The sequence below is a fragment of the Apteryx mantelli genome, chromosome 19 (assembly GCF_036417845.1).
Source record: "Apteryx mantelli isolate bAptMan1 chromosome 19, bAptMan1.hap1, whole genome shotgun sequence".
Lineage (NCBI taxonomy): Eukaryota > Metazoa > Chordata > Aves > Apterygiformes > Apterygidae > Apteryx > Apteryx mantelli.
In genome coordinates this window covers 9,668,942-9,681,328 of record NC_089996.1, presented here as the reverse complement: position 1 = coordinate 9,681,328, position 12,387 = coordinate 9,668,942, and the positions used below count along the sequence as shown (strand labels likewise).

The 12,387-nt window shown below is 64.5% G+C and overlaps 1 protein-coding gene across 1 annotated transcript in view; it reads right to left on the bottom strand.

Annotated features, from left to right (window-relative positions):
* Positions 1-12,387, bottom strand: part of CASKIN2 (CASK interacting protein 2) — a 29,862-nt gene that overhangs the window by 6,048 nt on the left and 11,427 nt on the right. Inside the window, exons 2-11 of the mRNA XM_067308409.1 lie at positions 6,293-6,344; positions 4,215-4,312; positions 3,917-4,062; positions 3,655-3,750; positions 2,597-2,727; positions 2,252-2,360; positions 1,891-1,999; positions 1,470-1,564; positions 1,259-1,376; positions 527-709 (exon numbers count right to left, since the gene is read on the bottom strand). Coding sequence (XP_067164510.1) covers positions 527-709; positions 1,259-1,376; positions 1,470-1,564; positions 1,891-1,999; positions 2,252-2,360; positions 2,597-2,727; positions 3,655-3,750; positions 3,917-4,062; positions 4,215-4,312; positions 6,293-6,344 — 1,137 coding nt within the window. The remainder of the gene's footprint in view (positions 1-526; positions 710-1,258; positions 1,377-1,469; positions 1,565-1,890; positions 2,000-2,251; positions 2,361-2,596; positions 2,728-3,654; positions 3,751-3,916; positions 4,063-4,214; positions 4,313-6,292; positions 6,345-12,387) is intronic.

Below are 12,387 nucleotides of genomic sequence, written 5' to 3'. Positions count from 1 at the left end.
CTGTTTGGGGCAGGAGCGGGGCACGTCAGCCGCGCAGGCCTGCCGGTACCCGCGCACGCAGCGCCACGGGGCAGCGCCCCCGGGCCAGGGCGACACAAAGCTCCCCGGCAAGGACCCTACTGCTTCACCACATGGCCATGGCCTCGGTTGCCTGCGCGGGAACAGGCCTGGCGTCGGCCAACTCGGGGACGCCGGTAAAGACCAGTCTCACATGAGAGCCTTCCAGCCACCAACGATCTACCAGTGCCTCCCACCTCCCAGCGCAGACGGCATGGACAGGGCAGCCTGGGCTGGCAGGGGCGAATGGAGAGGCTGCGGGGACCGAGCCGGGCCAAGGACACGGGGAGGGAAGGGGGCTGCTCTACGGGCTCCCCTAAACTCCGCTTCCCTGTGGCTGCTCCCCTCTCGTCTGGCTGTTTCCCTGCTGCGAGCTGGAAAGAGTCTTCCCCTGTGTCCCCCTGCGCGGCAGGGCAGGGTGACAGGGGAAGGTCCCCAGCCCGTCTCCCTCCCCAGCAGCACCCCTGACCTGAGCCGTCAGGGCCCGGGACCGTCCGGGTTAGGGTGACGTGGCCATAGGCCGCTGGGCCGCTCGGGGCTGCCTGCTGCGGACACTCGTCGGGGAGGTGCTGCAGCCCGCCGGGGGGGGCGGTGAGGGCCCCGGGGGGGCCCTGGCGCTGGTGCGCGGGCGCCAGGCGGGGGAGGATCATGCCTGCATTCAAAGACAAAACACGCGTGGTCAGAGCGCCTGCGGGAGGCAGCGAGGGGGAAGCTGCAGGACCCCGGCTCCGCTCGCCCAGGCAGGGCGCAGCCGCCAGCCCGGGCACCGTTGGCGCCGGGGGGCTGCTTCCCAGCCGGGCACCGGCCCTGCAGCCTCTCCAGCCACCGGGATGCAGGGACAGCCGCAGGGAGCGGCGGGAGCTGTGGCCTGGAGATGCTCGGCTCTGCAAGCTCGCCCGGCCGGCAGCCCCTGGGCTCCAGCCCTCCCTGCCGCTGCTGCCACGCTGGCACTGGGCCACTGCGGCCTGGGTTGCTGCACGGCCTTGGCACTGAGCGGATTCCTCCTGCCAACGGGTATCTGAGCCTCAAAGCCCAGATTTCCACCCCCCCGATCACACAAACCCCCATTCCCACCCCACGTCCTTCTCTTGCCCACCCTAGCTAGCCTGGGCTGTGGGGACCTGTCCTACGGGTAGTGCCAGGAAGGAGGGGATGGTTTTACAGCGGGGACCGTCTCAGCGTGCCCAGAATGGGTGCAGACCTGTGCGCTTGCTGATGACTTCGGCGATGGAGGGGGGGAAGTATCCGACCCGATCGGTGCCTTTCTGAGGGTCGTGGATATGTCCCTTCCACCGCCCATCTGGGTGCTGCTCCAGGACCTGCAGGGGGGCGACAGGGAGGGGGTTGGCACCCTAGGGTGGGCGGTGGTAGGTGAGGGGAGAAGTGTGGAGCAGGCACTCCCAAGGCCTTACCGTGATGACATCTCCTGCCCGGACGTTGAGAGCAGTTGGGTCATGGAGGTTCCAAAAATCCTTTAAAGCTCGGACCTTCAAGATTCCTGATGCCTCTGAAGACAAGGGACAGAGGGAAGAAAGAAGGTGGCAGAGAGCAGGGGAACAAGAGAACAGTTCAGGAAAGGCAGAGGGAGAAAATAGGCATGGAGAGGGGAGAAGAGAACGTTAATATGGCAGGAAGGACTCGATCTCCGAGGATCCCCCCATGCCTAGGCCCACGAGGAGGACGGGAGCGTGCGTGAGGGGCGATGATGTTCATACTCAGAGCCAGGCTAGTTTAGGGCCGTGCAGGTGGAGCGGTGGAAGCACCTGGCAGGTCCCGCCAGGACCCTGCTTTTGACACCAGGCGAAGCCTCAGCGCAAGCCAGCCCCATCTCACCTCTCAGCAGCTGCTTGATGTCCTTGCTGGCGTGCGAGGTGGTGAACTGGTTCACGATGTCTAGGGCGGTCTGGTTGTAGGTGTTCCTGATGTTCACGTCAACGCCGCCCTGCCCAGGAGGAGACACAGTTCGTGCCAGGCCATGGGGCGAATGATCCCCCGGGACGGCGGCGGCTCCATCTCCATCACAGCATCACAGCCGGCATCAACTGGGACAAGTGCCAGCCAGCACCCGCGGTGCCGCAGGGATGGAGCGACTGAGCCACAGGGAAGGGAAGGAGGTGCTGGAAAGGGCTCGACTGATGCAGCGATGGGAGAGACGCCGGTGCCGGCTCCCCCCATCACACCCCCGCGTGCTCACCTCCAGCAGCAAGCGCACCACCTCAGTCTTGCCGTAGAGCGCGGCCTCGTGCAGGGCCGTGCCCGTCTTGGTCTGCTTGTTGATCTCAATCCCGGCTTTCAGCAGCTGCCTGGTGGGAATGAGGGAAGGGGACAGAGCCCCGGAGGGAGGTGTAAGCTGAGGGACGCAGCCGGCAGGGCTCTGGGGATCCTCTCCACAGCACTGAGGCTTTGGAGATGAGGGATCAAACCATGCGGAAGGAAGGTGGGTTTGGGAAGAAGCAGGGCTGAAGTCCTGCAAGGGTCTCTGGGGATCTGGTGGTGCCTGGGGCTCGTGCGGGCCGGGGACAGCAGCGAGGGCAGTTACCTGATGATCTCCTTGTGCCCGTTCTTGGCCGCGAGGTGCAGCGGGGTGGTGTAGTTGGGGTCGGTCGCGTCCTTAGACTGGCCCTCTAGGAGGGCGACGCACAGGTGGCTGTTCAGCAGCAACTGAGCCACCTGCGAGGGGGTGACGGGTGAGAAATGGGGGAGAAACGCTGCCCGCAGCCTCCCCGGCGGGGGGCTCGCACGCAGGTTGCCACGCCGCCTTCAGGGCCTGCCCTGCGCTCCCCGTCCTGTCCGTCCCGTCTGTCCTGCAGCCCCAGGGCTTGGACGGACAGAGACAGCGCTTGGCAGGGGCTGTGCTGTCGCGAGGCCACGGGGCAGGGGCTACAAAAGGCCATGGCAGCCAGGAATAGTCTTCCCATAATTGGGCTTTTCAGACCAAGCCCTAAAAAGCTCCGGTCTCTCCAAGCCCAGAGTGACAGTCGGCATCTTGGGGCAGCCCAGAGGCACAGAGGAGTTATTTTTACTGCCCTGTTTATAGCTGCAGATATTACAGATACTCCAAAAATGGAAATATCCCCACGGTCCCCTCCCTGGTGGGGCACGGGACAGTCTGCCTGGCTGCGCTCCATCGCAGCCCCGCGGTGCTACGCCGGCTCGGATGGGGTCTTCCGCGGCACAAGGAGGCCTGTCCCCGCTGGCCGAGCCGGGGATCTCAAGCAGCCGAGCCAAGCTGGCGCTCAGGGCTTGCGGGGATGAGTGAGCTCAACCTATCTGTGCTTAAACGGTAGCAAAGGAGGGGGAGAAGCTGCGGGGAACCGGGAGCGAGGACTCCTGGATGCTCGCCCGGCCTGCTGCTGCCCCGCTGCAGGGTCGGGAGCGAACCCTGCAGCTCGTGGGGTCGGATCCAGCCTCCCCAGCTGCGGGAGGAGGCAGGAGCTGCTAGCAAGGCACCAGGGCCCAGGACGGCAGTCACGGCCAGGCCCAGCGTGAGATGCCTGCTCCCGCTGGAGCAGCACCTTGTTCCTGCTATGACGCCCTGGAGAGATGCTGGGTGCAGGCACAGACCCGGCCCAGCCCCATGGGGGTCGCAGCGCTCACCTTCAGCCGCCCGAACTCGCAGGCCAGGTCCAGGGGGGTTTTCTTTGCCTTGTTGACGAGGCAGGGGTTGGACTGGTGCTGGAGCAGCATCTCCGACTGCGGGGGAGCAACGGGGACCGGGGCTCAGCAGCCGGCCTGGCCTCCGCCACCGCTACGCCCTGCCTCCCTCCCAGCCGAAGCGGCGGGTTCGACCCCGGCCCACGGGCGCAGATCCCCAGAGAGACTCAAATCGGGGTGGCGCGGGGCGCCAGGTCTCACTTACCACCTCGTAGTGGCCGTACTGTGCCGAGAGGTGCAGCGGGATCTGCCCGTCCAGCGAGGCCATGTTGACCGAGGCGGAGGCCCGCAGCAGCACCCGCACCGGCTCCACTCGCCCCTGCCAGGCGGCATAGTGCAGGGGCCGCATCCCTGCCGAGAGAGGGGCTGGGAGGGCTGGCGCCAGCCCCCGCGGGGCCCAGCTCCTCGCCGGGGCGCCGGCAGGCCCGCGGCCTTGCTCTGATGGCGGCTCCCGGGCGCGAGAGCACAGGGCTGGGGAGGGGGGCGCGGGGGACACCCCTTACCGTTGCTGTCCTTGATGTCGATGGTGGCCTGCGCGTCCAGCAGCAGGGCGATGAGGTCCAGGCTGCCGCCCAGGGCCGCGTGGTGCAGCGCCGAGAACCTGCGAGCGCGAGGCAGGGGCTCAGCTGCAGCCCGGCCCCCTCCCCGTCGCGCCGCGCGCTCCCTGCCGCCGCTGCCGCCGGGCCGCAGGGCACGAGAGAGAAACCCTTCCCTGCCCGCCATCCCCCAGGGCCCGGCGAGGGAAGTGTGGGCACCTCGCGCGCCCCAAGGCCCCCCACGAGCGACATCCCTCGCCCGAGCCGCCCTCTGCAGGGGGGGAAAGCAGGCGGGATGAGAGGCGACGGAGAGACACAACTCCCTGCTCCACAGCACAGCCGGACGGTGCTTAAAGCACCTGGCAAACGCACTGGCCCTGGGGGCAACTTCTGGGCCCCACTTACGCCCCCGAGCGCCTCTGTCACCCCCCAAACGGCCTCGTCTCCCTGCCCGGGCCAGCGGGGATGCCAGAGCCCACGGCAGAGCGCGTGAGGCCAGCGATGATGAATGAGCCCTGTGTTTCGGGGCTGTGAAAGAGGCCTGTCTGCCCGCAGCACTCCCCCCGCGCCGTCACGTGAAGGGCCACGGCTGAGCGAGGAGCTGCCGCGCCGCCGCGGATTAGCTTGCGCGCCGCTCGGAGAAGCGCTGGGGGCTGGCGCCGGCCCGGGGCTCGGACGTGCTCAGCAGGGCTCGAACGCGCCCAGCCCTGGGTCGGGGAGCACCGATCACCTCCGACCTGCTGGCCCTGAGGTCGGCTCCCGACAATGGTCCCAAGACGCCCTCAAAGCCCCGCTCAGGGCCACGGGGCGCGTTCCCACGTCCCCAGACCTCTTAGGAAGAGCAGCAGCTCTCCGGGACTGGAGGCAGCTCCCGCGGCCGCTCGGAGGCCCGCGGAGCCGGTCCCGCTCGGCCAAGGAAGAGCTGCCTAGCGGCTGGGGCACACGCCGAGGCGCTCGGTGAAAATGCTCCTGCTCTTGGCTCCGACACCAAAATGCTTCTCCCGGGCCGGGAGCTGGTGCCGGGCGTCCCGGAGAGGGAGTGCCGACCGCAGCAGAGCCAGGCTGCTCCCTCCACCAACATGGCCACCACGCGGCCGCCATGTCTCCGAGCCCGTATCTAAACGCGGTCCCATCGCCGACCCTGCGCAGCCGCAAGCCCCGTGCCCTAACAAAACTAGATCATCGCTTCTATTATTACATTTTTTACATTAAGCTACATCTGCACAGAATTATTTCAAGACAAAGCCACACGGCACACGTTAAACCCCCGTCGGCTAGCTCCAACTCATCACTAACTGACATGTCCTCCGACAGAGTCCTCCGAAAGGAAACATGTAGAAATTAGGCACAACAATAACACATAAAACAAGGCTAATAAGTTATGGGTCAGAGTTAATTCAATAGGAATAACGTGCTTATTTATTTTATGGGCCTTTGTGGTTTCCTTAGCTCTCAGTACCCAGCTTATTAAGCGCTCGGATTTTGGAAGCGATGAGCTACACAAATATGCTGTGGTCACTTAGCAACCTCATCTTTCCTTTCTCTAACCCCCCCCGAACGAAGGGATTTTGCTCTTGGGATATTAAACACAGGCGCAGGCACGTGCACGTGCTGCAGCCGGATGCACCAGGGCTGCTCTGTGCAGTGACCGAGCGCACCAGTACGCGGCAAGCACATGGGGGAAGGCATTTCACTGCCTTTTTCACCCGATGCCCCCCGAGGGGGAGGCAGAAGAGTTTTAGGAAGGATTCTGCTGGATAAGCCCACATGGAGGACGGCTCAAGTGAAGCCCCGAGCTCGGATGTACGCGGCTACGCAGGGCTTCGGGAAGCAGCATCGTCTCGGGACGCCGTCGCGCTCCCCGAGGCTCGGCAGCCAGCCTCCAAGGCCGTCCGACAGCCGCAGGGTGCAGAACTAACCTGGTATCGAGCAGAGCTGCCCTGCGAAAAGCCATCGGCTCCCCTGAACCAGACCCGAAACCAGGAGCCAAGCAAGGTTAGTGACAGCCCAACGGCATCCCCAGGCCGGGGCCGCGGTGAACTCACCCGTCCGCATCCTGGTAGTTCACGTTCAGGCGTTTGGCAGATCCCAGGAGCTCTGCAGAGAGAAGAGGAGAGAGTCAGGGGAGGGGAAGGGCCCTGCGGCCCCGCGCGGGCAAGCAGGACACCCCACGCATGCTGGGGAGCGTTCTCGAGGAGCCAGGTGGCACAGGCGCACCTCCCGGCTGCCCCGCTCCTCCTGGGAGCTGACCGCAGGGCGCAGAGACGTCGCCGGCCGGCGGCCCCTTCCCTCTGCGCCCCGGCTCGCCGCCAGCCCCACCAACCTGCCAGCGCGCAGAACAGCGCCTGCCCCATCCCATCGGCGCCTCCTTGCTCTCCGGCCTCTCGCCTGTCACCTCCGCAGTCCCTCTGAGGAGCAGACCCAGCTCCGGCTCAGACACCTCTCCTCCCTCCATCCCCCAGGACTCGGTGGCCCCGGCCCCGCAGCCGCTCCCGGCCCCCTGCCCGGGAGGGGATGGGCCCCACCGTCCGCATTGCCCCGCTCCGCCACGATGGCGCCTCCGTCGCCTCCTCGGGGGACGCTGCCATTTATAGCCAGCAGCGGCCCGGACGTGCTGAGCAGGGACGTTTTGCTCCCCACTCGCCCCGGCTGCCGCCAAGCGCTGGCCCACGGAGCAGAGCGTTGGCATTTCGACGGCTGGGGCCGAACACCGGCGCTGTGAATGCAAGGATTGTGCCATCGCAGACGGTCCCGTCTCCTTGCCCGTCCCTCCCGCCTCGCCGGGGGGCTGCTGAGCGGCAGAGGACGCTCACCCCACCCTCGGCGCGGGCTCGCGCGGTCCTCAGCTCCCCGCTCTTTCCCGCAATGAATTCAAATGAATTCTTTCCTCCCACACAGAGAGAGGACGTTTTCTTCTCCGCCGAGGGGTGGAGAGCGGATTAACATCTCTGGAATTCGAGTGCTAAGTGAAAAGGGAAAGAAAGGATGGAGGTATGCAGGGGGCAAGAAATGCCATCGTTTCTCCTCTGCTTTTCCGGGCAGCCCCATCACCAAGCCTACAAGAACTAAAGGCTTTGGCAGGTTGCTGCATTGCTTCCTACGGGATAGCGCAGTCCTACGGGCAGCCGGGCTCTCAGCCTGGGCCGCAAGAGCCGCCTCGAACCCCCTGAAACTTGCTGGGTTATCGGAGAAGAGCCTTCTTGCTCGCAGAGCTCCGGGGTCCGGCTTTGTATCCATCCTCTCCTCCTCCTCTCACATCTCTGTCCATCTCGCACAAAGATCCCCCGCAAAAAAACCCGCGATGTGCCGTGTGGCCAGAAGGATACGTGGCCCTTTCTGCTGGAAATGGGAGCAAAGAGGGGGCCGGCTCATTTCTTATGCAAGTGGATAATTAAAAGGAAACCAAGGAATGGTGTGTTCGTTACTGCAATTTAAGATGTTTTGTAAATAGGCTAATTAATGCAAAATGGTCTTTGAGTGGCTGCTGGTGAAGGATTTGTGACTAGTCACCACAGCTGAGAAGATCAGGATGGGATCACCGTAATTAGCTCTTCCAGGGGCTTTTCATCTCCAAACACTAGCAAGCAGCTCTGTGATGAGTTTCAGCTCCGTCAGCCCGCGAAGTCCCTGGAGGAACCTGCTCCCTGGGGACCATCGCTCAGCGCCAGCGACGAAGCGGCGCTCTCATTTTTTCTTTCCAGCCCGTTATCTCCAGAAAGCCAAAGATTTGGGTTCCCCGCCGAGGAAAAGCAGCTTCCTCGGCCCCACGGCCAGGCTCGCTATCGCGTTGCACAAGCGCCGCCAAGCCGTGGTGCAGCGGCATCCCCGGCACTGGAGCGTGCGAAGGAAAGCAGCACCGGGACAGGCTTTCCAACACCAAGCTGGGTCCGCTGGCTTGCCACTTAGGAAAAAATAACATTTCATTTGTAAACCGGCCACTTCTGAGTCACGGAGAGATAATAAACAGCAAACCCCATGGTGCCTGTTTTACAGAGTCATTTTCTGAGCCAGAACTGCGCTTTGCTTGGACAGTAGAGGCAGGAAAGCGCTCCGCTTCGGTGGGAACAGACCTCGTCCTGCCGCTCTCACAGCCTGGGGACTCATCCTGCAGCAAGGGGGAGCAGGAAGGGCTGAGCAGCGTTCGCTGCCATGGGATTTCCAAAGGACGCAATTGAGGTGAAATTAAAGATGATATCGAGGGTTTCATTACTTGTGTTTACCAACATGGTCTTAAATGACTCGGACTGATTCCTAAACCAACACCGCCTGGTGTCACGGAAATACCCATAAATCCATTATTTCCTGCACCCTTAACACCGTCGGTTTTGGCCATGAGCTGAGGGATGTGGCTGGTCAGGAGCAATTTCTGCTTCTCACGCCACGAAGGACGGATTCCCGGCAGCGCGGAGAGTTCAGCCCTTACGGCACGGCGGAGCACAAGCAGCAGCGGAGCCCGGAGCAAAGCTTTCGGGCTGGGCCTGCAGCGCGCCCGCCTTTTCATCAGTTTATATATATATATATATATATATATATTTTTTTTTAAGGCTGCACTAGGCAGCGGGAACTCAAATCCAGAGAGGAGAGCAGAGCTCAGGCTGCATTTCTTGCTTGGGAAGCAATGGATGAGATGCTGGTGCATGTGAGCCGGGAGGCTAAGCTGAGTTGGAGTGTGACAGCACGGCCACCAGAAAGACCCGGGAAACCCCAAAATCCCAGCCCCGATCCTTGCTGGTGAGGGCAGCGGCCGGGGCCGCCGGCGTGTCCGGCAGAGGGAGGTTTCCCGGCCTCCCTCCATCCCTCCCTGGGGAGGCAGCTGTCAGCAGTCGTAAAGCAAAATTCCTACGTTTTAACTGCTCTCACCAAGGAACGTTCCTCAAATTAGTTCCTGGCTCCAGTGGCCCAGTGGTCTCATCCTCACCGGAGCCATGCCAGCATGGAACGGCCTCTGGATGCTAAACACTAAAGATTGACCCACAGCGCTGCCGCCCTGCTGTCCGCACCGGGAGAGCTCAAACCCCCTGGGGAGTGAGAGGGAAAAGGCCCAGGAGTCATTGGGAAGAGCCGAAAGGGACCCGTGCCGGGAGACTGGAGACGGGTCCCGGGCCGAGTTGCACCAGCAGCCCTAGACACTGCTGAGATTTCCAGGGAAAAACAAGGCTTCGCACAACCCCAGGAGCATCTCTGGACACAGCTCTCCGTGCTCACGCTCCCTTCCGGCAGCCGGGGCCCCCCCGGCCGGCTGCGCTCCCGCCTGGGCAGCACGTGGCCGCGGCGCTGCCGGCCAGGGTTAAGCAAGGCCTCGGGGGAAGGCAGCGAGCTTCTGTACGGAGCCTGGCTGCCAAGCGGCAGGCAGGAAACACCTCCGGAGAGCTCCAGCAAATTGGTTACAAATGTAGGGCCCACGTGCTCCTCAGCACGGCGGCCGCTGCGCAGGGAGCCCGGCCGCCTGCTACCGGCACGGCGCAGCGGTCCTGGCGGCCAAGCGCCGCTTCTCGGCCTCTCGGACCCTCGTGCGCAGCTGCGTTTCGTGGCGGTGGGAGCCGGATCCCAGGCGCTCGGCCGGGGAGGGCCGGGGACAAGGACTGCGCAGCCCCGGCACCGCGCGTTTCTCGCCCCGTGCCTCAGTTTCCCTACCCTCAGTTTCCGCACCCTCGTGGCGGGGCGCTTGGCGGTGCTGAGCGCCATGGTCCGCACGGGGCTCCTGCCGGCCCCGCGTCCCCCCAGACCCGCTGCTTAAAGCACCGTTTCCCAACGAGTTCGGAAGAGATTCGCCCAGGTTGATAGGGAAGGAGCTCGGCCCCAGAGGTATGGAGGAACTCGACCAAAGTTGCGCGGCCCCAGGAGGCTCATGCTGGGGTTTGCAGCTTTGCCAGCGTCCCCACGAGCCAGACGGGTCCTCCGCGACGCGAGCCACCGGGGCAGAGCCTGCTGCCCCGCCAGGCCGCCGGGCTGACCGGCAGAGCCCGGCAGGCTGCAATCGGGGCGGCACCTTCCCATCGGCGCAGGGCAAACGGCAGCAACGGGAGAGCGCGAGGCAGACCACGAAGCCGTTATCTTTATCGCCGGGGTCCGGGTGGCGAGGAAACCCCTCGGCCACTGCCCGGCCCGAGCAGGGCCAGCGCTGCTCCGATGTTCTCCAAGCCGCTCGACAGCCGGCACGCGCACCAAAACCCCTCGTCCCTAACCATAACGGCCACCGTGATTTAACCCTGGCTTCACCCTCAAATCCAAGAGCTTACGGTTGTCCTGAGCCTGCCTTGCTCCGCCACCGAGCTGGCTCTGACGATGGGCACGTCCGACTCCTCTCCGGCAGCTTTGCGCTCCATGGAGCCACCTGCTTTGGCCTCTCCTGCAATACTCAGAGGCGACCAGGGTGACGGGGAAGCGGGTGCCACCCCGCTGCCCGTGAAGGGATTTACTGGTCCTTTACTGCTTCTCTCCCACCCACCTGCTACAGCCCGGAGGGGGAAGGCAGGGCCGGCACGGGCGAAGCAACCGCTCCTCCAGCTTCGCCAGCAGCCACCTCGCTTGTCACCTGTATTGACCCTTCAGCGGTGCCCGGTTTGCCCCAACAGAGATCCTCTGCCACCCTCGTGCATCGAAGGAGCCGGGCAGCGACTCCTGAGCAGGCAGCAGAGTTTGAGAGGCCCGAGACATCTGCCTGCCTCCGCGGGCCGCTGCCGGCCGGGCTGGGAGAGCCGGGACAGCTCACGGGATCAGGCCTCCCAGGGCTGGGGTTGGGCCGCAGGGCGAGAGCCCCAATTTCCCCCTCCTCCCCCACCCCCATTTCCCCCCCAAGCAAAGCAGGAAAAAACACCCGGCTTGTGAAAAGCAAAGGGCCCGAGAACAATGAAAGGAAAAGCCACCGCGGGAAGCCTGTCCCCCTCCGCGCAGCTGCCGAGGGCCAGCCCCAGCCGGGGCTCCCGGCGCGCCGGCCGGCCCGCTCAGCGGGTGCCGAGGGGCTAACAGCCCTGGGGGAAAGCAGGGCTGGAAAGGCCTCCGGAAAGACCCAGCTGGATTTGCCCCTTCCTTGGCGGAAGCTGCTCCCGCTCCAAATTTGGGGCCCTGAGACAGACCCGAGGCCCTGCAGGGCGGTGGGGGGATTAAGGGCGATCGCTCCGTTTCGTGCACGGGGTCTGCTCGGGCGCACGACTTCTCCCCGACGAGCCCCAAGGCCGGCGGGAGGGCGGGAGAAGCGCTCGGCTCCTGCAGCCTTGCTGGCCACCCCGGCAGGGACGCGCCGTGGCCGAGCACCCTGGTGGCTGAGCACGCGAGCAAGGAGGGAGAGGGAACTCCCATTCCCCCCGGAGCCGAAACCTTCGCTCCACATCCCCCCGGCCCCTGCCGGGCTGGAAACAACTGGTAAAGCCTTTTGGGTGGGGGAAGCCAGGCGGCTCCTTCGGAGATAGGAAGGCTCCTTTCCCAGCTGGCCGGGGAACCACGTTACCGGGCGGTGAAGTCACCGTCCCTGCTGGGACCTGGCTATTCCGCTCTCCAGGATATGAACTCAGTGGAGCTCTATTTGCCGAGGGAAGAGGTGGAGCCTTTTCCATTTCCCCCATCCTTCCGAAAGGACAGGACACCTCCCGGAGCGGGAAGAGATGGAGCGATAGGAAGGGGGCCAGCAGCCGAGCGCAGCTCCTCGCAGCCGCCCCGGAAAGGCCGGCCGGCGGGCCGAGGCGCCCGGCCGCGGCCGCCCCACCTGCGCACCCGGCGAGCCGTCACCTCCGAGGCCGCGGGACGCGAGGGTCAGCAGAGCGTCCGACCCAGCGTTCGCAGCGCTTTGGCTCCCGTTCAGCCCGTTCAGTGTTAACGCTTCCTCAGGAGCCCGGGAAAGGGCTGCACGAGCTCTGGTACCTCTCCGAGCCGCCCGGCAAAGGCAGCCGCATCCTACAGACGCCCTTGGCGCTTTCGTTAACGTGATGCCAAGCAAACGGCACGTTAATGTGATCTGCAGGTGCCGCTGCCCAGAGCAGCGATCGATGAGGACAGGGAAATAACACAAAGGGACGCAGCGAGATCAGGAACGTGGTGGAGGCCAAACCGAGGCAGGTTCAGCTTGGGAAAATTGCAAACCGCAGCACCTGGGGGGAAAAAAATCCGACCGGCAGACATTCAATGGGAGGAAGAAAGAGGGGAA